The sequence below is a fragment of the Chelonia mydas genome, chromosome 1 (genome assembly GCF_015237465.2).
Source record: "Chelonia mydas isolate rCheMyd1 chromosome 1, rCheMyd1.pri.v2, whole genome shotgun sequence".
NCBI lineage: Eukaryota > Metazoa > Chordata > Testudines > Cheloniidae > Chelonia > Chelonia mydas.
The window spans coordinates 2676252-2701829 of NC_057849.1; the positions used below are offsets into that span (position 1 = coordinate 2676252).

Below are 25578 nucleotides of genomic sequence, written 5' to 3' on the forward strand. Positions count from 1 at the left end.
ACTGCTCTATGACCCTCTTAATTTCAAGTGCCAGCAATCTGGTTCCATTTTCATTTTGGTAGAGCCCAGCCTTCCTGTATAGCCTTCCCCCTTTCCCCAGTTCCTAATGAATCAAAACCCCTCCTCCCTACTTTCTGGGGATGCAGACAAACAGACGCAAATGAAAACACATGTACATGGTCCGCCATGCGCACACACGCACACACATGGATCCATGAGCGCACACCCAAAAACATGGATCCACATGCACACACACACACACGCATGGACGTACATGGACACACATGGACCCATGTGTACACACACACACACACAGAGACATGCACACATACATTCATGACCTGCAAAGCCCCATCCAGGAGGAATGGTCAGAGAACCTCTAACAGAGCGGGTTTGCGGGGCAGATGGGTGAGAGGAACATCTCGTTGCAGAAACCCACCAGAATTGAGGCCTGAGCAAAGACTCTGAGCAGCTCGTTAGCTGTGAAGCAGCGTCATCATTCAGGTTACTTTGTGCAGGTTACTGGTGGAATCTTAGGCTCCTACACGGTTGGACAGCAGATGAGCCGGGGTTTGAAAATGGCCGTGGAGCCTAAATTCAGTATTTACATGAATTCCTTTGTGGATCTAGACCTGGAAGAATTTCTGGAAGATGCTTTCATCAAACACAATTTAAGGTGGTTCAAAGTCAAGGGGGCTGGCTGGCTAGACTGTCAGGGTTCCCCTCCACACACTCTGAACTCTGGAGTACAGATGTGGGGACCTGCATGAAGGGCCTCCTAACCTTATATTCTACCAGCTTAGGTTAAAAACTTCCCCAAGGCACAAATTCCTTTTCTAGACGTTGGACGGTATTCCTAACACCAATAAGTGATTTATACAAAAATTCAGGGATGGGTCACTTGGAATCCTTATCCCCCCAAAATATCCCCCCAAGCTTCTTCACCCCCATTTCCAGGGGAGGCTTGAGAATAATATACCAACCAATTGGTTAGCAATGTGAGCACAGACCAGACCCTTTGTCCTCAGGACACTGAAAATCAATCAGGTTCTTAAAAGAAGAACTTTCTTTGGAAACCAAAAAGTAAAAGAATCACACCTGCAAAATCAGGACGGAAGGTAATAAAAAGATTTGAAACACAGAGGATTCCCCTCTGCCTCAGCTTCACAGTTAGAAAAACAGGAATAAAACTACCTTTGTAGCATAGGAAAATTCACAAGCCAAAACAAAAGATAACCTAACACATTTCCTTGCCTTACCTACAATTTCTATAATTTTAGATGGATCATTCCAGGTATGTTTTCAGGAGATGTTGTACCTGCTTGGTCTCTCCCTCCATCTGGAGAGGGAACAAAGCAAGAGAGCCACAAACAAATCCTCCCCCACCCCACCCGCCAGATCTGAAAGTGTCTACTTTCCTCAGTGGTCCTTCAGGTCAGGTGCCAAATAGGTTATTAGAGCTTCTTAACCCCTCAGGAATGCCCAGCAGGAGGAAGGTGGAGGGGCTGGTGAAGTTGGTTGTGTTGGAATCTGACATGGAGTAGGGGAGAAGGTGTCCAACTCTGAAGTAGAGTGGTGTGTCTTATATGTACTGTACGTTCCCCTGATTTCTTGTATGTGCCCAGAGTCTAGGGTGATGGTCGCAATACAAATGCCTGGATGGAGAGAGAATGTAAATATGAGACACTACATGCACTACTGGAGGCTGTTGTCATGGGTGAAGCAGATCGTTCATTCTTCACACACTGAAAAATGAGATTTACATGATTCAGAGAAGTAAATTATGAACAACTGACCCTATTAATGCCAATTCCATATTTCATGGTGCTCCATTGGTCAATTGATTCCTACAAGTCATGGTGTGGGAAACCTTCATGGGCACCAGCAGGAAAAATGTGTATGGGTGCAGTTTATCCCTCATTCTTCCTTAACACGAAGAAACCCAGGCAAAAGTGTCCATGCTGTATGGAGTTCCCCATTACCCGGCTGCGCAAAATATGAGAGTGGTAAAAAACGAAACCTTTGCCAAGTCATGTGCCAGGGGAAACATCCCAACTAGGACACACGTCAGGGAAAAAGCCTCACTGATAGCAGCTCCATGGAAACACCTGCTCATTTGCAGCACTAGCCAGACAGGGACAATGTTTGGATGCCTACGGAATAGGCTGGAGAATAACCTGCTCTGGATATGTGCTCAGTTTTGGGCAGCCAATCTCTATAAAGCATTGAGCAGATAGAAAGGGGATTTCTGAAACAGGCTATGGGAATGGGGAACGCTGCCACATGGGGACAGACTGAAAAGTGTTGAGTTAAGAGAAAAGACAAAGAAGGGGGCATATGATAGAGGAGAGTAAAATAAAGAATGGAACGGATTACATTCACATGCACAAACAGAGAACAGTTCCCAACCAGTAATATCAATAGATATTTAGTGCTTCAAAAAGGGTAATTGCCCAAAGCTGTGGAAAATTCTCAGCTAAACTAATGGCAGGAAATTCAGAAAGAAAAATGGGAATGAAAACTGGGAGTTATTTAAGAGGAGTTTATTAGACAGCTAAAAAGCCAGGAGTCCACAGTCAAGGAGGTGGACAACTTTGACTAAAAACCCAGTTCAGTAGTGAAGGGAAGGTAGCAATTGCAGCGGAAAGCGATATATTACATTTGGGGTGAAAGGGAAAATGGACGGTAAGTAATACAAATTGGAATTTATTAAAACTGATAAGGGACTTTAAAGACTTCAGGGACAAATCCATGTTGAGCATGTCTAAGGAAATGAAAAAGGAGGTTACTAAGTATATTAACATCCAAAGAAATCCTTGAAAAGTTTTAGGCCAATTACTAGACAGAGAAAGGAAACTTGTTAATGTTGCAGAAAAGGTAAATATGTTCCATTTTTTCCTGCCTTCGGAAAGAAGCAGTATGACACTCGTATCACCTGACACAATGAAATGCGTTCCAGGCCGTTAGCTATCTAGGAGGGTGTTAAGGAGCATCGATAGTAGAAAATTAGAGTTGTGAACACCAGAGGTATGAACTGAACAATGACCACGCAGCTCACGGGGAAGCAGAAGTGTGCCAGTCAGGCAGCAGCAGAGCAAACAAAAAAGAAAAGGCAAGTACAGGGCAGTACTGTGTGAAATGTAAAGGTTGTTTTACAAAGGGAAAGTTTTAAAAAAAAAGATTTGACAAGGCTAGGAAACAATGGAAAGAGTGGTCTGGGATTAGTTTTGAAAAAGTCCAGGAATATAATTAATAGCAGTCAACAACTTGGTTTATGGAAAACAGGTGTTGTCAAAAAACCCCCAATGTCATTGTTTAAAGAGAATACAGGTTTGGTTGATCAAGGGAACTGCACAGATGCAGTAAAATTGATTTCTCTGAGGCACTTGATTTAGCAGGGGAAACATTCCGATAATAAAAGGAACGCGCTACAATATCAGTGGAGCGCACGTAAAATGGACTGAAAACTGGCTGGCGGATATCGGAAACCCGCTGTCAATGGCCATTGTCGGTGAATGGGGCTGTTTCTAGTGGGGTTCTGCAGGGCTCATGTCTAGGACAGATGCTGTTCAGTATTTTAATCAAGGATCTGGAAGGAAAGAGGAAATCACTGCAGATAAAAGAAGCAAATGTCCCAAAGGCTGGCAGAGTGGTTGCAATGAGGCAGCCGGGGCAGGCATAACATTTGATCTGGAACATTTGGTGAGCTGGGCCCATGCAAACAATATGTTTTAATAAAGACAAATGCAAAGTGATCCTCTTGGAACAGGGAATGCAGGCCCGACCCACAGACCAGGGCACTGTGTTATGGAACGCAGAGACCCTGAAAAGCACTAAGTGATCTCTGTGGATAACCAACTCATCCTGAGCTCCCAGTGCGATGCTGTGGCCGAAAGGGCTTGGATGCATAGAGCAGGGGAGCTGGTGAGTTGGAGCAGGGGAAGGAGTTTACCTCTGCACATGAGATTTACTGATCTCTGAGCCCATAGCAACAGCAGAAAATGCTCATGTCTCCCCTCGATCACCTTATTCCAGATCTGTCTGTCTCCTATCTATCTATCTATCCATCTAGGCAATTATCCCTTATTTTCTTTCAAATCAACTGTATTTTATAAATATACACAAATACACAAACAGCCAATTCTTCTCTCACTCAGCACAGATCCCCGGAGCTCTCATCTCCCTTTGGGACAGTCCCTTAATGAATGTTTACTCCTAAAGCTGAATAATTAGCACAGAAGAAGAGACATGCTTCTCTGCAGCCTGTTTACATTCAGATGCTCTCTTCTCCCCTCGAGGCTGAGCGAACCCCACTGGAATTGCACGGAGCTATATTATAAATGGTGCACACCCTTGGATCGGCTCTCGGTGTGGCATGTTGCTGCAGATGCTGGGGTGAGAGAGGTTTGGGACACGGCTACCTGAGGGGGATTCCCAGGGAAGACGCTTCCGTCTCAGAATTCACAGGTACCCATTTCTTGCTGAGGAGATCACCTGCTCGACAAACACCGAGCAACGTGGACGTGATGGGACAGAGAGTACGTCTGGGGTCCTTTCCGCTCTGCACAACCATGACACATTCCAGGGCCCTTCCCATAGGTGATGAGTTTGCTAAAGAATCACTGGCCAAAATGTCACTCTTTTCTGGGCACCCCTGGTCGTCCTGCCTGATGGACTACCGCCCTGAGGTGGCTGCATTTCAGTGGCAGAGGGGATCCTTCAGAATGAAAGGTGTTAGTAGATGTACAATAGAAGACCAAATTCTGAATCAGTGGCCTGTACTTTGCTCAGGCCCCAGTGAGGCAAAACTCCCCTTGGAGGAAGAACTGAGTAGAGACATCAGGGGCCAGCTGTGTGTTAACGCACAGACACGGTCACCCTCTCCTCTTGCATTTCAGGGCTCTGGCTGTTAATGGGGCAGGGGGACAGGGGCTCTTACCTGACTTTTAGCTGCTGGAAAGCTTGGAGGTGCTAGCGCTCCTCATTAGAACAATAATAAGAATTTTTCAACGTGGGAAACACATACTTTCTCCAAGTTTCATTCGAGAAGTCGGCTGAACTGTTATTCCTGAAACTTTCAAAAAACAATTCTGCACAAAGCAGCCACCCGGCATGGGAAATTTCAGTCCAAACACCTAAAATTTGGCAAATTCATAAGCAACTGAAAATGGGGTCTTTTATTCAAGCATCAGAAGTCTTAACTACAGGTGATGACAGCAACTCCACCGACAATATGATATGGCTGTGAAAAAAGCTAATGCGGTCATTGGGATGCATCAGGAGAAGTATTTCCAGTGAGGATAAGGAGGTTTTAGCTACCAGTTATACAAGGCCCTGGTGAGACCTCACCTGGAATACTGTGTGCGGTTCTGGTCTCCCATGTTTAAGAAGGATGAATTCAAACTGGAACAGGTACAGAGAAGGGCTACTAGGATGATCTGAGGAATGGAAAACTTCTCTTATGAAAGGAGACTCAAAGAGCTTGGCTTTTTTAGCCTAACTAAAGGAAGGTTGAGGAGAGATATGATTGCTCTGTATAAATATATCAGAGGGATAAATACCGGAGAGGGACAGGAATTATTTAAGCTCAGTACCAATGTGGACACAAGAACAAATGGATATAAACTGCCCACCAGGAAATTTAGACTAGAAATTAGACTGAAGGTTTCTAACCATCAGAGGAGTGAAGTTTTGGAATAGCCTTCCAAGGGAAGCAGTGGGGGCAAAAGATCTATCTGGCTTCAAGATTAAACTCGATAAGTTTATGGAGGAGATGGTATGATGGGATAACATGGTTTTGGTAATTAAATATTCATGGTAAATAGGCCCAATGGCCTGTGATGGGATATTAGATGGGGTGGGATCTGAGTTAGACAGGAAAGAATTTTCTGGAGTATCTGGCTGATGAATCTTGCCCATATGCTCAGGATTTAGCTGATCGCCATATTTGCGGTCAGGAAGGAATTTTCCTCCAGGGCAGATTGGAAGAGGCCCTGGAGGTTTTTCGCCTTCCTCTGTAGCATGGGGCATGGGTCACTTGCTGGAGGATTCTCTGCTCCTTGAAGTCTTTAAACCACGATTCAAGGACTTCAATAGCTCAGACATAGGTGAGAGATTTTTTGCAGGAGTGGTGGGTGAAATTCTGTGGCCTGTGTTGTGGAGGAGGTCAGACTAGATGATCATAATGGTCCCTTCTGACCTAAATATCTATGAATCTATTAATCTATAAATGGCCAATCCATTTGTGAATCCCTTTCAGCTAAGCTGTTCATTCCAATAATTTCGGTAGCAAGGAGTTCTACAGGTCAAAAATGGATTATGTTAGCAATTTCTTTTCTCGTTGTTATATGTTCAGACTTCCAATTTAACTAAATGCTCCCTTGTTCATGTTAGGAGACACATTGAATATAAATGCCTGATCTACTTTCTTTATCAATAGATCCATAGGGTTTAAGGTCAGAAGAGACCATGTGATCATCCAGTCTGACCTCCTGTAAAGCACAGGCCCATTAATTACAACTCAGTTACCTCTGTATTGAGCCGAAAGGCTTGTGTGTGACGAAGGCCTGATCTACACTAGGATTTTGCATTATAGAATGATAGAGCCATAGAGTTATAAGGGAAGGCAAAGGACAGCTAGTCTAACCCCCTGACAAGATGCAAAATTTGTTTTGTCTTAATCATCTAAGACTGATGGCTATTCACACGTCTTTGGAAAACCTCCACAGACGGAGATTCCATGACTTCCCTGGGTGTCTGTTCCATTAGCCTCCTGTACTTCAAGTTAGGAAGATTTTCCTGAAATTTAATTTAAATCTGCTATGCTGGAGTTTCAACCCATTGCCTTTTGTCCTGCCTCTCTCAATGCAAGACAGAATAACTTTCCTCCACCTTTTTATGGCAGCCTTTCAAGTATTTGAAGTTCACTATCTTGTCCCCCATTAATCTCCACTTTTCCAAATAAACATACCGGTTCCTACGGCTTGCATTCCATCCTGTGCATAACCTTTGTCTCTTGCTTATGGATCCTTTCCAGTTTGACTACATCCTTTCTATACATTGGTGAGCAAAATTGGACACATTACTATTGAGACCTAACCCCCACCGAGTAGAGGAATACGATCACGTACTGTGACTGGCATGTTATACCTCTGCTCATATAAACTAACATTGCATTTGCCTTTTTTTAAACAGCAAAAAAATCCACACCCCAGAGACATGTAGCTATATCATCCTAACCCTGGTGTAGACCCTTGAAGCAGATCTTCCAGAAAAGCATCCAGTCTCGATCTGCCAACATGGGGACTTGGAGAATCCACTACTTCCATTCTCAGTGTGTCTCAATGATTAATCACCCTCACTGCTAAATATGTGGCCCTAATTTATAGCTAGAATTTGCCTGGCTTCAGCTTCCAGCCCTTCGGTCTTGATCAGCCTTTCTCTGGTAGATTACAGAGCCATTACTAGGCATGGATTTCTCCCCATGAAAGTTTCCGCCTGATCATCTTTTTGATAAGCTATAGAGATATACATCTTCAAAGTCTATACATCTGCAGAGGTAAAATCCTTCCCCTGCTCCAACTCACCTCTCCCCTGTTTATGTATCCGAGGACCCCATCATCCCTTTATGCTACAGCATCTCACTGGGCTCTCAAGATGAGTTGGCTGTCCACAATGTCCCCTAAATCCTTTTCCGGGTCCTTGCATTCCATAATACAGTGCTGTCGTCTGCAGGTCAGGCCTGCATTCCCTTTTCCAAGGATTCTGCATTTGACTTATTAAAACATTTTGTTTGCATGGGCCCCACATTCCAAGTGCTCCAAATCAATCGGTATGCCTGCCCTGGCCACCTCATTGCAACCACTCTGCCAATCTTTGGGTCATCCGAAAATTTTATCTGCAGTGATTTTCTATTTCCTTCCAGATCATTCATGAAAATATTGAATAGCCTCAGGCATAGAACCGATCCCTGAAGAACCTGACTACAAACAGCCCCGTTCACTGATGAGGGCCTATCAACAACACCTTTCTGAGATCCGTCACTTAGCCAGTTTTCAGTCCATTTTGCATGTTCTCTACTGATATTGTAGGGTGTTAATTTTTTAACTCAATATATTTTCCCCCACTGAATCAAATGCCTCTGAGAAATCAAGGTCCATTGCCTCTGCATGGTTCCCTTGATCCACAAATGTGTACTCTCCAAAAAGGGTGAAATCAGGTTTATTTGACAAGATCTGTTTTGTATAAACCCTGTTGTTGACTGGCATTAATTACATATCTACACTTTAAAAAAAAAAACAAAAAACAACTAATCCCAGACCAGCTTTTCCATTGTTTTTTAACCTTGTCAAATCTTTTATAAAAAGCACTTTCCCTTTATTTTTTAATACTTGACATTTAACACAGGAATTGCCATAACATTTTTCTGTGATTTCTCTTGTTGTTAACATACTTAATAACCTCCTTTTTTGTTATCCTTAGCCCTGACAAATGTGGAGTTTTCCCTGACATCTTTAACTTCCCTTATCAATTTTCATAACTTTCCATTTGTATTCTTGGCTCTCTGGTTTCCCTTTTCCCCCTTTGCTACATATTCTTTTCCCCCTAATTGCTGCCTTCCCTTTGCCACTGAAGTGGATTTTTACCCAAAGTTGTTCATTTTGTTTACTGTGGAATCCTGACTTTTTCCGCAAAAGAAGGACCAATTTTCATTCATATTTTTCTGTATAATTTTTCCTCCAATCAATTTTGCTGACAATTTTCTTCAGCTTTGGGGAATTAGTCCTCTTGGAGCACTCAGTGTCTCTAGATAGTACTGGTTGGGAACTGTTCTCTGTTTGTCCATTGGAACGAAAATCAGTATCATTTTTTATTTTCCTCTCCTCTCTGATATGTTCCCTTCTTTGTCTCTTCTGTAAACGAAAGAGTCCCAGACTTTTCTGCATGGTGTCAAGTATCAGGGGGCGTAGCCATGACTTTTCTATCTGTTTGCATATGGCAGCCTCCCCCATTCTCAGAGCCTGTCTTGGAAATCCCTTTTAGATATGCTATATCCTGCATGGAGACTGGGTGACCAAAACTGAGCACATATCCAGAACATGGTATTCTCCATCCCAAATCTTAGTGATCTGAAGATTGCTTTTGTTTTGTCCACTGCTCTGAATCAGGAGGTGTTTCTCTTGAGCTGCCGTCAATGGCGCCCAGGTCTTTTCCCTGAGGTATGTTCGAATTGGGATGTTTCTTCTAGCACATGTCTTACAAAAGTTTGTTTTTTTCCACTCTCACATATCAAGCCACTTGATGCATGGGGAACTCCTACAGCATGGAGTCCCTATGCTGGTTCTCATTGCATTAAGGAATAATGATGGATAACCAGTATCCACACTTGTGTTTCCTGCTGGTGCCTCTTAAGGTTCCCCCACCACTAAGTGTAGGAATTATTAACACAGGGAGCCCCATAAAATTTGGAATTGGCTTTAATATGGTCATTGTTCATAGTTGTTTTCTCTGAATAATTCAAATGTCATTTTTCAGTGAGTGAAGAGCGAACAATCTGCTTCACCCATGAGAACTGCCTCCAGTAGTGCATGTAATATCTCAGATTAACATTCTCTCTCCATCCAGGCACCCTGGGCACACACAGAAAGTCAGGGGAACATACGGTACATGCAGGAAACAGCGTTCCGCCTCAGAGTTGGACACCTTCTCCCCCTTTCCATGTCAGATTCCAACACAACCAATTTCAACAACCCCTCCACCTTCATCCTGCTTGGCATTCCTGGCTTGGAGGCAGCCCACATCTGGATCTCCATCCCCTTCTGCACCATGTATACCATAGCTGTCTTGGGGAACTTCACCATCCTGTTCATTGTGAAGATGGAGCAAAGCCTCCATGAGCCCATGTACTATTTCCTCTGCATGCTGGCCATCACTGACCTGGTCATGTCCACATCCACCCTGCCCAAAATGCTGAGTATCTTCTGGTTCAATACCAGGGAGATCAGTTTCAGTGCCTGCCTTACCCAGATGTACGTTCTTCTCTGCTTCTCAGCAATGGAATCTGGAATCCTCGTGGCCATGGCTTTTGATCGCTACATGGCCATCTGCCATCCCCTGAGACATTCCAGCATCCTGACAAACTCTGTTGTGGCCAAGATTGGTCTGGCCGTGCTGCTGCGCAGTGGAATACTCGCATTACCCTACCCCCTCCTGGCGAGGAGGTGGCCATATTGCAGAACCAAAATCATCCCCCACACCTATTGTGAGCACATAGCTGTGGTGAACCTGGCCTGTGCTGACATCCGCATCAGTAGTTACTACGGCCTGTTTGATCTTTTCTCTGAGATTGGAATGGACGTGTTTTTCATCACTGTGTCCTATACTCAGATCCTCCGGGCCATCTTCCTCCTCCCCACAAAGGATGTCCGGCTCAAAACTTTTGGGACCTGCATTTCTCACCTTTGTGCCATCTTAGCTTTCTATACGCCAGATTTCTTCTCCTCTCTCACGCACCGGTTTGGCCATAATGTGCCACTGCACTTCCTTGTTCTCATTGCCAATATGTACCTCCTGGTGCCCCCCTTGCTCCACCCCATCATCTACGGGGTGAGGACCAAACAAATCCGGGGCAGGCTGCTCCGACTCTTTACTCCTAAAGGGACCTAAATGTTTTCTCAGACTGAGGTCCGTGCAGAGCTGGCTGGTGCATGGTGCTGGGCCCTCTTCCCTGAATCATTTATTGAATGCATCCGATGAAGTGAGCTGTAGCTCATGAATGCTTATGCTCAAATAAATGTATTAGTCTTTAAGGTGCCACAAGTCCTCCTTTTCTTTTTGCGGATACAGACTAACACAGCTGCTACTCTGGACAGTCAAGAGATATTAAACCCTTTCCTGTCCTTACTGTGCTGTGTCAGCATGATAAACTGGGGAATCAGTCTATGTGCAATTCAGTGGGTTGCCACCTTTCCAACTGCTGGTAGTTGGACTCCTGAAACGACAATCTTGCCCCATCTGTTCTCTCAAGGCTCCACCTGTGCTGTGTGTCTTCTCCCCAATGCCCTACCCCTCTCACTTGCTCCTCTCTTCCCCTCACCTTCCCAGTTGCTGGAACATTTTCCACCTCCTATATATATATATATATCAAGGTTCCTTCCCCACTCTGAACTCTAGGGTACAGATGTAGGGACCTGCATGAAAACCTCCAAAGCTTACTTTTACCAGCTTAGGTTAAAACTTCCCCAAGGTACAAACTATTTTACCCTTTGCCCTTGGACTTTCGCTGCCACCACCAAACGTTTAACCGGTTACTGGGAAAGAGTTGTTTGTAAACGTCTTTCCCCCAGAAATCCTCACCAAAACCTTGCACCCCCCTTCCTGGGAAAGGTTTGATAAAAATCCTCACCAATTTGTGTAGGTGAATACAGACCCAAACCCTTGGATTTTAAGAACAATGAAAAAGCATTCAGTTTCTTACAAGAAGAATGTTAATAGAAGAAAAAGGAAAAAAGAATCACCTCTGTAAAATCAGGACAGTAAATACCTTACAGGGTAATTACATTCAAAACATAGAGAATCCCTCTAGGCAAAACCTTAAGTTACAAAAAGACACAAAAACAAGAATATCCATTCCATTCAGCACAGCTTATTTTCTCAGCCATTTAAAGAAATCAGAATCTAACGCAGATCTGGCTAGATTACTTACCAAGTTCAAAGACTCCATTCCTGTTCTGTCCCCAGCAAAAGCATCACCCAGACAGACCCAGACCCTTTGTTTCTCCCTCCCCCCAGCTTTTGAAAGTATCTGGTCTCCTCATTGGTCATTTTCCTCTGGTGCCAGCGAGGTTATCCTAGCTTCTTAACCCTTTACAGGTGAAAGGGTTTTTCCTCTGGCCAGGAGGGATTTTAAAGGGGTTTACTTTTCCCTTTATATTTGTGACAATATATATCTGGAAAATAAATAAATAAATAGTGGACCTAGTCACCTCTAATAGTAACATGTTCTCACATCTTGTGGGAAGTCACTTAAGGGACACTGGTTAGTGTTAAAATTTTAATGTTTATTCTTACTTTGCTTCTACCTCTGTGGAGAGAGAGACCCCGTCAGGACTCCTGGGATGTATCTCAGCTCTGGGAGGGGAGTGGGGTGTAGTGGGTTACAGCAGGGGGCAGATACATCTGGGGTCTAAAGGAGAAGATCAGAATGGCCACACTGGGTAAAACCAATGGTCCATGTAGCCCAGAAGTCTGTCTTCCAACAGTGCCCAGTGCCAGGTGCTTCAGAGGGAATGAACAGAACATGGCAATCCCCATGTGATTCATGCTCTGTCACCCACAACCAGCTTGTGGCAAACAGCGGCTCGGGACAACAATCCTGCCCATCCTGGGCAATAGCCCTTGATGGACTTCTCTAGTTCTTACTGGAACCGGGTCATAGTTTGGGCCTTCACAGCATCCTATGGCAGATAGTTCCACAGCTTGACTGTGAAGAAATACTTCCTTTTGTTTGTTTTAAACCTGCTGCCTATTCCTTTGATTGGATGACGCTTAGTTCTTGTGTTATGTCAAGGAGGAAATAACATTTCCTCATTAAATATCACCATTGTTATATATTTGCAACAAATCTTGTAACAATAAGTCATGTGAGGTGTCAATATAAAAGCTACAGTTTGCTGAATATGGTTTTCTTATTTGTATGCACGTCTCGTTTTTTTATTTGCAGTTACGAATATTGACTATGTGTTTGCTCCTGTGGTAAATCCCACAAGGCAGTTTACGTCCAGAGTGTCCAGCACAATGTGAAGGGACTATTCAAGTGGATGGCCCAACAATGAACACCATGTGCCATGGAAGAAACTTATCCCCACCTGATGGACTTACCTGGGGACATTCTGGCTAGAATATAGTTTATGGTCCCTCCTGTGACTCACTGAAACATGCAGAGGCATGTGATCAGCTCATGTGACACAGGACTCCATCTTGTGCCTGTACTTTTGGTGCAGAGGAACCAAGGAGACTCTCTTTCATTCCTTCAGCAGTTCCTAGCAATTTTTGCTTTTCCGTTAGGGTCCCAGCGGAACACTCTTTCTTTCTGAGGGCGGACGCTTTCGCAGCCTGAGCAACACAGAAGAAATCGTTGCCAATTAGCATATCAGTAGGGTTATGGTCTGCTACCCTCACTGATAATACAGCTTCAGAACTATCATTTTCTATGTGCACTGTAGCCAAAGGCATAAGGATTGTGTATCCTCCTACTAATAAAAGCTCAGAAATCTGTTCTGGCAGCGTGTCACCTTCTTGCACTATTCCCCTGCTACCTACAGAAATTTCTGTCCCTGTATCTTCCCCACCAAGTTGTTCCCTGCCGTTGATGTCGAACAGCCTTGATGTGCTTCATGTCTAGTTGTTCAGAGGCTAATTTCACAAACCCAGTGTGATAATGACAGGCACCCGAGGGACTTCTGTGCTCAGGTGAAAGCATTCCCAAGGACTACCTGCTTCCTCCCAGCACAGGGTGTTTATTCCTCAGGTGATCAGAGGAATAATAATGGTTGCACCTTCTGGACTCATCTGTTTTTACAGGAGATTTGGGTTGTGAATGAGAGGAATGAGGTAAAATGGAACCCTCTTTCCCACCATGTTTAAACCCCTGTGTCTGTAGTTTATTCCAGACTAGATGCCTCTGTTTGCTCAAAATCATCAGAGAGAGAAGCCATCCTTTAACGAAGTGAAGACTCACCGGCGCAGCGCCTCCTGCTGGTTGTCCAGGGAATTAGCTCAACTCCAGCTTTGGAGCTCCTCCTGCTGGCCAGCGTCTCACCTGCCTCAGGCCCCCATGTCCCTCCCGGACCCTGGTGCCCCTTACCCTGGGGTTCTGCCCACTGCAGTACCCCCACACATTGGGTCTCCGCTCCCAGGGGAAACCTGAACCCTCTACACCCACCTTGCCTCAGTGGCCACTGCCAGTTGTCATCCAGCCCCCACTCACTGGGGCTAACTGCAGTGCGTAAAGGCCACTCATGATTGGCAAGGGGGTTGGACCAGCTGCCTCTGCCTATCCCCACACTACACCTCTGCAGCCCCAGTACCTGCTTGGGGCTTTATCCAAGGCCTCAGCCTGGGGAGTTGCCAAGCTAAGTCCCTTCTCCCTCCTAAGGCTGGAGAGAGACTCCTGCCTTCTGGCCCTGCAGCCTTTTTATAGGGCCCAGCCTGGCCCTCATTGGCTGCCACTCAGCCTTTTCTGATTGGCTCCTCAGCCCCAGCCCTCGCCAAGGGCTGGCTTTTAACCCTGGCTGAGCCGGAGCAGGGTGACTGCTCCGATACACATCACATCCAAAGTTTTCAACTTTTTCTCCCCTCGACACTGTTTCACATCATCTTTACATATGGTTAAGAAACGCTCCTGAGCCACAAGGTCCAACATTCCTTCAGAGCTTGTAACACATTTGCCCCTTGCCCGCTTCGCCATCAAATCTTTCATTTTGTGTTCAGATTCCACATTACTCACATCAGCACCCCTCTTAAGATTCCTTGTCGGGGATTAGCCATTGTCTTTCCCCCTCTGGCTCGGAGGGAGCCCCCTCCACCTCACTATTGCAACCGGCCAGTTTTATTTGGCTGCCCTGCTGGCTGGATGCTGCTGCTGCTGCTTGGGGCACCCTGCTGGCCTGCCCTCTGGAGAGAAGCAAGGACCCCACAACCATTCCTGGATCCTTCCCTGGCTGGCCCTGGAGTGTTGTAAACTTGCCTCCCACACCATAGCTCTCCTGGGTTGGATAGTTTGTCTGCCCCACCCCATCTTCCAGAGCTTGTCCCTATGGTTTTCCTGCCCTGCTCCCACAGGTTTCCAGTTTGCCCCTCTTTTTCCCTTACCTTCCATTGCTCCCCCCATCTCTTGGACCCCTTGCTTATGCACTCATGCCCGTCCCTAAACACTTGTGTCCCTTTTCCATAGTGCCCCATTTCCCTGCCTCGGTCAGCCTCCCCACATCCCCTGTCATTGGGGGAGGGGGGTGCCCCACTCCCATGCACCCATCCTAGCCAGGAGGACAGATTGGCCTTTCAACTTCCCCAACTCCCTCCATTCCCCCTTCCACCGGTGTTATCTCTTGCCCCTTTCCCAAATGATGGGACAAACTGTGGGTGGGGTCTCAATCTGGGTGGTGGCTTGGTCACACCATCCCCTCCTCTTCTCTATCCCCTACCCCGGGCTGCTACCCCTTCTCTCAAACTTGGGGCACACATGAATTCATCCATCTGCCACCAAGACCCTTGTGGTGATGACCTGTGCCAAGGAGCTGCGCCGCGAGCCCATGGGTGCGCCCCCTTCAGAGGAGGGGTGGCCGTCTTCCCTCCCAGTTCAGGGCCCCATCACAGATGCCATCATGTCCCACACCTTGGTTGTAGAGTTCCATGTGGTCTCTGGGCCCAGAGTCATTGAGGTCTCCCCTCCTGTTACCGTCCCCTCAGCCCCTGGACCCAGTCAAGAGGTGTCGCATCCCTTTGGCTTTGCTGCTGGGCTTCCCAGTCAAACTTCTGCCCCTGCTCCTAATCCTGTTCCTGGCCCCACCCCCACTCCTGCCACTGATCCTGTCATCTCAAATATGCTTAGGCTTTATCAGGGGAAGCTCAAGCCACAACTTGCGTAAAGCTCACCATCTCTACCATTAAACTGACCTAAGATTTCTATTCATGTCTGTATGTTTAGTGATCTTTTACCGGTACACTCTCTCTTTAAATAAATCTTAGTTTAGTTAACAAGAATTGGCTGTGAACGTACATTTGGGTAAGATCTGAAGTATTTATTGCCCTGGGATCCAGCAGTATACAGTTACTGCAGGGCGGAGGGAGGCATTGGGTCATTTACTAGGGCTGCCTCCTACATACGGGCAGCCTTCTTTTCAGGCTGCAACAGCGGACTTCCCAGCCCGTAGCAGAGGGAGCCCAGCTGGTGTGGGGCTAGGAGGTGGAGATTGTGTCGGGATGTATCCCTGTGGTGAAGCCTGGAAGCTGTTGGAACTACTGTATCCCTTAAATAGTTAGCTCTGTTGGCCTCTCCCCCTGCTTTGCTAGTGACACACAGCTTACCTTCCAGGCCCGTTATCATCCAACACAAGAGTAGATGATGCGACACACCCTACTGAGTTACCAGAGTGCTTTACCTAAGCCACTCATGGACCAGCAATTGAGGCCCCAGTCAATTTCCCAGCTCCACAGCCTTGCACCCCTACTGGAGTGTAAACCCTGAATTATACCAACTTGCCTTGCATAGCAATCTGGAAGGATTAAAGCTCCTTAAAAAATCTGCTCCCCCCTCAATTGGGGGAACATATGCAACCTTCTTTCTTTATAGAGCTAAGATACACAAACACTTCACTCAAAAACACACTGGTTAAGATAAAGCATAGGCCAGATTTATTAACTGCAAAAGAATAGGTTTTAAGTGATTATAAATTATAACAAACAGATCAAAGCATGTTACCTAGGAAATCAAACAAAGTCACAATTTAAGACTTGTACAAACTAGATAGGATTTGGATCAGCAATATCTCACACTTAATAATGACACAAGCAGGCTTATAGATTCATGAGATGCAGACTGCGTCTGCTTTGCAGCCTAGGTTCCCATCCCTTGTTTCAAGTCCTTTGTCTTCGAGAGACTCTTTCAGGTATTGAGTTGTTCGGAAGTGAAGACAAGTGATGATGTCACTCACCCTCTTTTATACTTTCTTTCAACTTGCTGGAAAGTCAATGCATGTGATGTGAGGGCTCCACCCCCATTGGCCAAGCATTCTCCATTCTCTCCTTGCTATCTCTGGGAAGGCTTCCTTACACTGAGTTCCTGTGTTAGTGAGAAGTTCCACAACTGACTGAGCTGCATCCATTTTCAAGGGCATACACGTCTTACCATCCTCACAGAGAGTCTGCGAGATACCATTACCGTGCTTCGTTAACAATAAACCTGGCCTGGTGCCTTTGTCAATTAATGGATCTTATGGTCACTGGGCAGTCCGCTTAAATTCTGCCATGCTAGCTGTCTGCACAGGGCTGAGGTGGCACACAGACGGAACACGCAGCCAAACATCTGTCAACATCTCACCACACCCCGGAGTCCTGACTTCCCTGTCATAATCATAGTTTCTCTTTCACATGAAGGAGGAAATGGCTTCCCATTCTGGCAGAGGCTGTTCGTTGGATGGGATTAAGAGGAAACACTGGAAGGATACTGATCCTTCAGCATCCTCTTAAGTTGAATCTGAGGTTTTCAGAACTAGCTGCAGATTGTGAGCTCCCCACTCCTGGGAAGTGTGAACCCTGGGACTCCACTTCCACTCCCTCTCAGAAAGCTGCCAACAGATCACAGTCACTGCGGTTGATTTGGGGGAACAGACTCATAGAATCACAGAATATCAGGGTTGAAAGGGACCTCAGGAGGTCATCTAGTCCAACCCCCTGCTCAAAGCAGGACCACTCCCCAACTAAATCATCCCAGCCAGGGCTTTGTCAAGCCTGACCTTAAAAACCTCTAAGGAAGGAGATTCCACCACCTCCCTAGGTAACCCATTACAATGTTTCACCACCCTCCTAGTGAAAACATTTTTCCTAATATCCAACCTAAACCTCCCCCACTGCAACTTGAGACCATTGCTCCTTGTTCTGTCATCTGCTACCACTGAGAACAGTCTAGATTCACACTCTTTGGAACCCGCTTTCAGGTAGTTCAAAGCAGCTATCAAATCCTCCCTCATTCTTCTCTTCCGCAGACTAAACAATCCCAGTTCCCTCAGCCTCTCCTCATAACTCATGTGTTCCAGTCCCCTAATCATTTTTGTTGCCCTCCGCTGGACTCTTTCCAATTTTTCCACATCCTTCTTGTAGTGTGGGGCCCAAAACTGGACACAGTACTCCAGATGAGGCCTCACCAATGACGAATAGAGGAGAACGATCACGTCCCTCGATCTGCTGGCTATGCCCCTACTTATACATCCCAAAATGCCATTGGCCTTCTTGGCAACAAAGGCACACTGCTGACTCATATCCAGCTTCTCGTCCACTGTAACCCCTAAGTCCTATTCTGCAGAACTGCTGCCGAGCCATTCGGTCCCTAGTCTGTAGTGGTGCGTTGGATTCTTCCATCCTAAGTGCAGGACTCTGCACTTGTCATTGTTGAACCTCATCAGATTTCTTTTGGCCCAATCCTCTAATTTGTCTAGGGCCCTCTGTATCCTATCCCTACCCTCCAAAGTATCTACCTCTCCTCCCAGTTTAGTGTCATCTGCAAACTTGCTGAGGGTGCAATCCACACCATCCTCCAGATCATTTATGAAGATATTGAACAAAACCGGCCCCAGGACCGACCCTTGGGCACTCCACTTGATACCAGGTTTCAGAGTAACAGCTGTGTTAGTCTGTATTCGCAAAAAGAAAAGGAGTACTTGTGGCACCTTAGAGACTAACCAATTTCTTTGAGCATAAGCTTTCGTGAGCTACAGCTCACTTCATAAATTGGTTAGTCTCTAAGGTGCCACAAGTACTCCTTTCCACTTGATACCGGCTGCCAACTAGACATGGAGCCATTGATCACTACCCGTTGAGCCTCACAATCTAGCCAACTTTCTATCCACCTTATAGTCCCTTCATCCAGCCCATACTTCTTTAACTTGCTGGCAAGAATACTGTGGGAGACCCTGTCAAAAGCTTTGCTAAAGTCAAGGAATAACATGTCCACTGCTTTCCCTTCATCCACAGAGCCAGTTATCTCATCATAGAAGGCAATTAGATTAGTCAGGTATGACTTGCCCTTGGTGAATCCATGCTGACTGTTCCTGATCACTTTCCTCTCCTCTAAGTGCTTCAGAATGGATTCCTTGAGGACCTGCTCCATGATTTTTCCGGGGACTGAGGTGAGGCTGACTGGCCTGTAGTTCCCAGGATTCTCCTTCTTCCCTTTTTTAAAGATGGGCACTACATTAGCCTTTTTCCAGTCATCCGGGACTTCCCCAGATCGCCATGAGTTTTCAAAGATAATGGCCAATGGCTCTGCAATCACATCCGACAACTCCTTCAGCACTGTCGGATGCAGCACATCCTGCCTTATGGACTTGTGCTCGTCCAGCTTTTCTAAATAGTCCCGAACCACTTCTTTCTCCACAGAGGGCTGGTCATCTACTCCCCATGCTGTGCTGCCCAGTGCAGTAGCCTGGGAGCTGACCTTGTTCGTGAAGACAGAGGCAAAAAAAGCATTGAGTACATTACTTTTTTCCACATCCTTTGTCACTAGGTTGCCTCCCTCATTCAGTAAGGGGCCCACACATTCCTTGACTTTCTTCTTGTTGCTAACATACCTGAAGAAATCCTTCTTGTTACTCTTAACATCTCTTGCTAGCTGCAACTCCAAGTGTGATTTGGCCTTCCTGATTTCACTCCTGCATGACCGAGCAATATTTTTATACTCATCCCTGGTATTTTTCCAATCTTCCACTTCTTGTAAACTTCTTTTTTGTGTTTAAGATCTGCAAGGATTTTACTGTTAAGCCAAGCTGGTCACCTGCCATATTTACTATTCTTCTACACATCGGGATGGTTTGTGCCTGTAACCTCAATAAGGATTCTTTAAAATACAGCCAGCTCTCCTGGACTCCTTTCCCCCTCATGTTATTCTCCCAGGGGATCCTGATCCCTGAGGGAGTCAAAGTCTGCTTTTCTGAAGTCCAGGGTCCATATTCTGCTGCTTTCCTTTCTTCCTTGTGTCAGGATCCTGAACTCGACCATCTCATGGTCACTGCCTCCCAGGTTCCCATCCACTTTTGCTTCCCCTACTATTCTTCCCGGTTTGTGAGCAGCAGGTCAAGAAGAGCTCCGCCCCTAGTTGGTTCCTCCAGCACTTGCACCAGGAAATTGTCCCCTACCGTTTCCAAAAACTTCCTGGATTGTCTGTGCACTGCTGTATTGCTCTCCCAGCAGATATCAGGGTGATTGAAGTCTCCCATGAGAACCAGGGCCTGTGATCTAATAACTTCCATGAGTTGGCGGAAGAAAGCCTCGTCCACCTTTTCCCCCTGGTCCGGTGGTCTATAGCAGACTCTCACCATGACATCACCCTTGTTGCTCACACTTCTAAACTGAATCCAGAGACATTCAGGTTTTTCTGCAGTTTCATACTTGAGCTCTGAACAGTCATACTGCTCCCTTACATCCAGTGCAACTCCCCCACCTTTTCTGCCCTGCCTGTCCTTCCTGAACAGTTTATATCCCTCCGTGACAGTACTCCAGTCATGTGAGTTATCCCACAAAGTCTCTGTTATTCCAATCACATCCTAATTCCTTGACTGTGCCAGGACTTCCAGTTCTCCCTGCTTGTTTCCCAGGCTTCTTGCATTTGTGTATAGGCACTTGAGATAACTCGCTGATCATCCCTCTTTCTCAGTATGAGGCAGGAGCCCTCCCCTCTCGAGCGCTAAGTAAAAGCAACACCAACAGAATGTTCCTATGGATAGAGTGCAGCTGGGGGCATGTCCTGGGGCCGTGTCCTGGGGACAGAGGCTTCACCCTCCTCCCAAAGCTGCCCTAGAACAAGGGGTGTCCTGTAGGCAGGATAGAGACTGGATTAGTGTTTGCAATGGATTTTTTCTCTCCCTCTTGGTTCATTTCCTCCCAGTGTCTCCTAGGTGGAATTGAAATTTAAGTTTCCAGACTGAGTTGCACTTTCCAGGAAAGCCCCAGCTGGAGGGCACTTGGATTCCCACAGCTGAAGTCTCTGCCTGCTCATCAGGTTCATCATGGTTATTTCTCTGGTGCGGGGTACCTGGGCTTTTAAGCACAGGAATGAGACTGAATGAATTCTCCTATCCAGGCTGAACCAGGGTGCTGTCCCCAGCTGTATTCAAGTTACTAACACTCTGTAGCTGACCAGCATGGTTTGACCTTCATCTGTAGCTAAAGGTAAAGGGGCGGGGGCAGGCTCTGATTTGGCTGGATTATTGTGTTTATTATTTATGATCATTATTTGTATTGTTGCCCCGCTCCAGTTCAGGGCCCCTCATGCTGGCCTTTTTGCAAATGCAGAAGGAGATACAACTCCTGCCCCAAGGAGCCTATAAATAAGATTAAGAGAAGACAGAGCTACTGTCATAAATATAAAGGGAAGGGTAAACCCCTTTGAAATCTCTCCTGGCCAGGGGAAAGCTCCTCTCACCTGTAAAGGGTTAAGAAGCTAAAGGTAACCTCCCTGGCACCTGACCAAAATGACCAATGAGGAGACAAGATACTTTCAAAAGCTGGCAGGAGGGAGAGAAACAAAGGGTCTGTGTGTCTGTCTATATTCTGTCTTTGCCGGGGATAGACCAGGAATGGAGTCTTAGAACTTTTAGTAAGTAATCTAGCTAGGTACGTGTTAGATTATGATTTCTTTAAATGGCTGAGAAAAGAATTGTGCTGAATAGAATAACTATTTCTGTCTGTGTATCTTTTTTGTAACTTAAGGTTTTGCCTAGAGGGGTTCTCTATGTTTGGAATCTAATTCCCCTGTAAGGTATCTACCATACTGATTTTACAGGGGGGATTTCTTTATTTCTATTTACTTCTATTTCTATTAAAAGTCTTCTTGTAAGAAAACTGAATGCTTTTTCATTGTTCTCAGATCCAAGGGTTTGGGTCTGTGGTCACCTATGCAAATTGGTGAGGCTTTTTATCCAACATTTCCCAGGAAAGGGGGCGTGCAAGTGTTGGGAGGATTGTTCATTGTTTTTAAGATCCAAGGGTCTGGGTCTGTAGTCACCTAGGCAAATTGGTGAGGCTTTTTACCAAACCTTGTCCAGGAAGTGGGGTACAAGGTTTTGGGAAGTATTTTGGGGGGAAAGACGTGTCCAAACAGCTCTTCCCCAGTAACCAGTATTAGTTTGGTGGTGGTAGCGGCCAATCCAAGGACAAAGGGTGGAATATTTTGTACCTTGGGGAAGTTTTGACCTAAGCTGGTAAAGATAAGCTTAGGAGGTTTTTCATGCAGGTCCCCACATCTGTACCCTAGAGTTCAGAGTGGGGGAGGAACCTTGACAGCTACTGTGTGCAACAAACCAGGAAGGGGGCAGGTGGGGTGATGGGAGAGTAACAGCTCTAAGAACTGCTCATAGACTGCTGTGTGGGTCTGAAATGTACAGCCCTGCCTTTCCTGTTAGAAGTATGTCCGGGGCCTTTAAGAGCAGAACGCATTCAGGGGAACTAAACTGGGGCTAAAGAAAATGGGCCATTGAGTGCAGCTGCACCAGACACACAGCTGGGAGCACGTGGCTCTCCATTTGCTTTTGTAACTCTGCTTTTGTTCTAATCATGCCTCCCTTCTTAGAGTGGACACTGTGCCTCCTTCTTATGAATTCCCAACCTATGGTACCAGATGCGAGACCAGAGGAGAGGGCAGAGATAACAGGGCTGTGGTGAAGGAACAAAGAAGCCAGCAGAGAGATGGAACAACTGGAAAACCCCAATTAGTTGAAACTCTCAGGTAGTGCATTGGTCTCCGAGAAATGGATCCAGACAGAATTTTGAGATAGATCTATTCAAAGCTGGGCTTGGTGAGACAGAAGGCCAGTAGAAATTGAAATCTTCTTAAACATTGCAGGACTTGAGGCAGCAGGCTTCTTTACTAGCATGCAATTCAGGCTTTGTCTACACTAACACTTTCGTCAATAAACCTTTTGTCAGTCAGGGGTGTGAAAAAAGACAACAAAAGCGCCAGTGTGGTGCATGCTACGTGACCAGGAAATCCTTGGTGGGGGTGGTGTAGTGATGTTGGTAGGAGAGGTCTCTCCCATAGGCCTAGAGCGGCCATGCGGGAGACCTTACAGCGGTGCATCTTCAGCGGTACAGCTCTGCTGCTGTAAGGTCTCTGGTGTAGACATTACCTGCTCCCTCTGACTGACAGGCCATTACACACTTTTTTGCAGAAATTTGAAGAGCCTTGAGTACAGCAAAAGAGCAAAATATTCAAAGTGTAAAAGTTTCACCTTTGAAGAAAAAAGTAAAGTGAGTCCTTTCAAGAATTCCTAACAGATGTAAGTAGGTCAACTGTCCCACTCTTTTTGAACTTTCCTGGCTTATGCACCACCCCGGTGGATTTGGCTAGCAAAAGGATATGAGTCCTTGCTCTCACTCCATTTACCCAGAGGCCTGCCTCACCTCGAGGAATCTAATTCTTTTTTGAATCCTGTTATAGGACTGGCCTTCAAAACATCCTCTGGCAAGGAGTTCCACAGTTGACTGTGTTGTTTGAAGATATACTTCCTTTTATTTGTTTTAAACCTGCTGATAACAAGAAAAAAGATCAGAACATGCAAAGGCACCTTATTTGCGTTTCTAGTCTGTTGAGGTTCAGTAAAGAATAGAGACAACTATGCATAATAGAGAGATTTACCAGCATTATATTATATAAAAAAAACAATAACAAGAAAAGAACATTTAACATATTCAAAATACTATGTCCACTTCTTTATACTAAACATGATAATATTCATTAAAACACAACTTAGAACCAATAACAGATTCATCTCAATTTTAACAGTACACCCCTAGTAGTTCTCCGGGACCTTCTTAAGAGTGTTGGGTTGAGTGGTGAGAGTGGTGGGTTGTTACACATATTTTCAATTCCTCTGTCCCTAGGTAACACTAGGTCATTTTTGGTAGGGTTTGAGTTTGTCCCATTGGTTTCAGTCTTCTCTGGACATGTTGCTCTATGCCTCCATAAGCCCTGATCAGATTAAAAGTCCAAAGTTTTAGTTGGTCTCACCTTGGGACAGGCAGTTTGTGTTTGTGCTAGGTATGTGAATTGTGCTTGTCTTTGTGATCAGCTGTATCATTGCTTTGTCTAGTGTTAACAGTGATGCTTCTGTAAAATGTTGCATTTTGGCTTCACAAATGCAAGCTCAGGATCACAGTCCTCCTCATTTTTGCTGGCAGAACAGAACTGGCCTCAGAAAAGCAAAGAGGTCGTTCTGTATGATTTTATGCAGCAATCCCTTGCTGAAAATCAAAAAAATGCACAAGTGATGGGACAGTGAAAGGAGGGTACATGCCAGGAGAGCACAGATTGCTGACAAGAAACCATGGAGCGGATCTTAAACATTAGGGAGCGCCAAGCAGACTTGATTCAGGTGCTTCCAATGCTGTATATGGAGCAGCTCCACGCCTGCACCCCCCGTGCAGTCCTTGTCCCAAAACTCTTTCCCTTGTGCCCCTATGTCAGGGGTGGCCAACCTGAGCCTGAGAAGGAGCCAGAATTTACCAATGTGCATTGCCAAAGAGCCACAGTAATATGCCCCTCGCTCCCAGCGCCTCCTGCCACTGGCAGCCCTGCTGATCAGCTCCTCCACCGCCCAATCAGCTGTTTTGTGGCATGCAGGAGGCTCTGGGGGAAAGGGGGAAGAGCAAGGGCATAGCAGGCTCAGGGGAGGGGGCGGGAAGGGGTGGAGTGGGGGCAGGGCATGCGGAAGAGCCAGGGGTTGAGCAGTGAGCACCCTCTGGCACCCTGGAAAGCGGGAGCCTGCAGCTCCAGGCCCGGAGTCGGTGCCTAGACAGAAGTTAATATGCAGCTCGTTGAAGAGCCGCACGTGGGTACAGAGCCACAGGTGAGCCACCCCTGCCCTATGTCACCTCCAACACTGCTTGGCCACTGTCCTGTTTTGTATCGCCACCAGCTGCCCCAGCACCTCCACCTTCGCCGTCCAGCCCTGCAGACTCCAGCCATTACCCACCTCACTCAACCTCCACCCACAGGCAGTTCAGCTCGGATGAAGTGTTGCATGGCACTCCAGACAGCAGGGCTGCATATGACACCTGTATATACACAAATCTAGAATGATACTGGACCCCCCACCACCACATCCCTCCACTCTTCTCCCCCCCCTTCGCAGATGTGTCATCCCATGTCTGTCTCGCTAACTTTTTTTTTAATATTAATAAATGCATGTTTTTTGGTTTGTAAGCATTCTTTATTGCACTAAGTGAAAGCAAGCATAGCCCAGAAAAGCAACAGGCACGGCTCGACAGTGCATCATATGGAGCAATCCCAGGCGTCTAATAGCACTGGGACCACTGCACTCACATGCATGGCACCAAACATTACTTGCTTTCAGCAACAAATTGCTACCTCAAGGCATCTCTCATCCTCATGGCCCTGCGCTGGGCCCCTCTAATAGCTCTGGTCTCTGGCAGTTCAAATTCAGCCTCCAGGCACTGAGCCTCAGTGGTCTATGCCTGAGTGAAGCTTTCACCGTTCCCTTCACAAATATTATGCAGCTTCCCATACAGACTTCACCAGCGGGCTTTTAAAACAGCCAAAAGCACACTCAACAGTCATTCTGCACCAGCTCAACCTGTTGTTTAGCTGCTCCTTTCTGCTGTCAATGCTTCCCATGTATGGCTTCATGACCCACGGCATCAAGGGGTAGATGGGGTCTATCAGGATCACAATGGACATTTCAGCTTTCCCTAGGGTGATCTTCGTATCCGGGGAAAAAAGGTCTTGGCTTGCAGCTTCCTGAACAGGCCTGTGTTCCGAAAGATTCATCCTTCGTGCACCTTTCCGGACCA

The 25578-nt window shown here is 46.2% G+C and overlaps 1 protein-coding gene across 1 annotated transcript; it reads left to right on the forward strand.

Moving 5' to 3' along the window:
* The first annotated feature begins 9711 nt into the window (after positions 1-9711).
* LOC119565151 (olfactory receptor 52E8-like) lies at positions 9712-10665 on the forward strand. The gene has a single exon (XM_037889585.1). It carries the CDS (start codon positions 9718-9720, stop codon positions 10663-10665), a length of 948 nt encoding a protein of 315 aa, XP_037745513.1. The 5' UTR covers positions 9712-9717.
* Positions 10666-25578: the final 14913 nt, after the last annotated feature.

Bases quoted from the DNA above. Each gene is read 5' to 3' on its own strand.
- LOC119565151 (XM_037889585.1), top strand. From the start codon at position 9,718: ATGTCAGATTCCAACACAACCAATTTCAACAACCCCTCCACCTTCATC.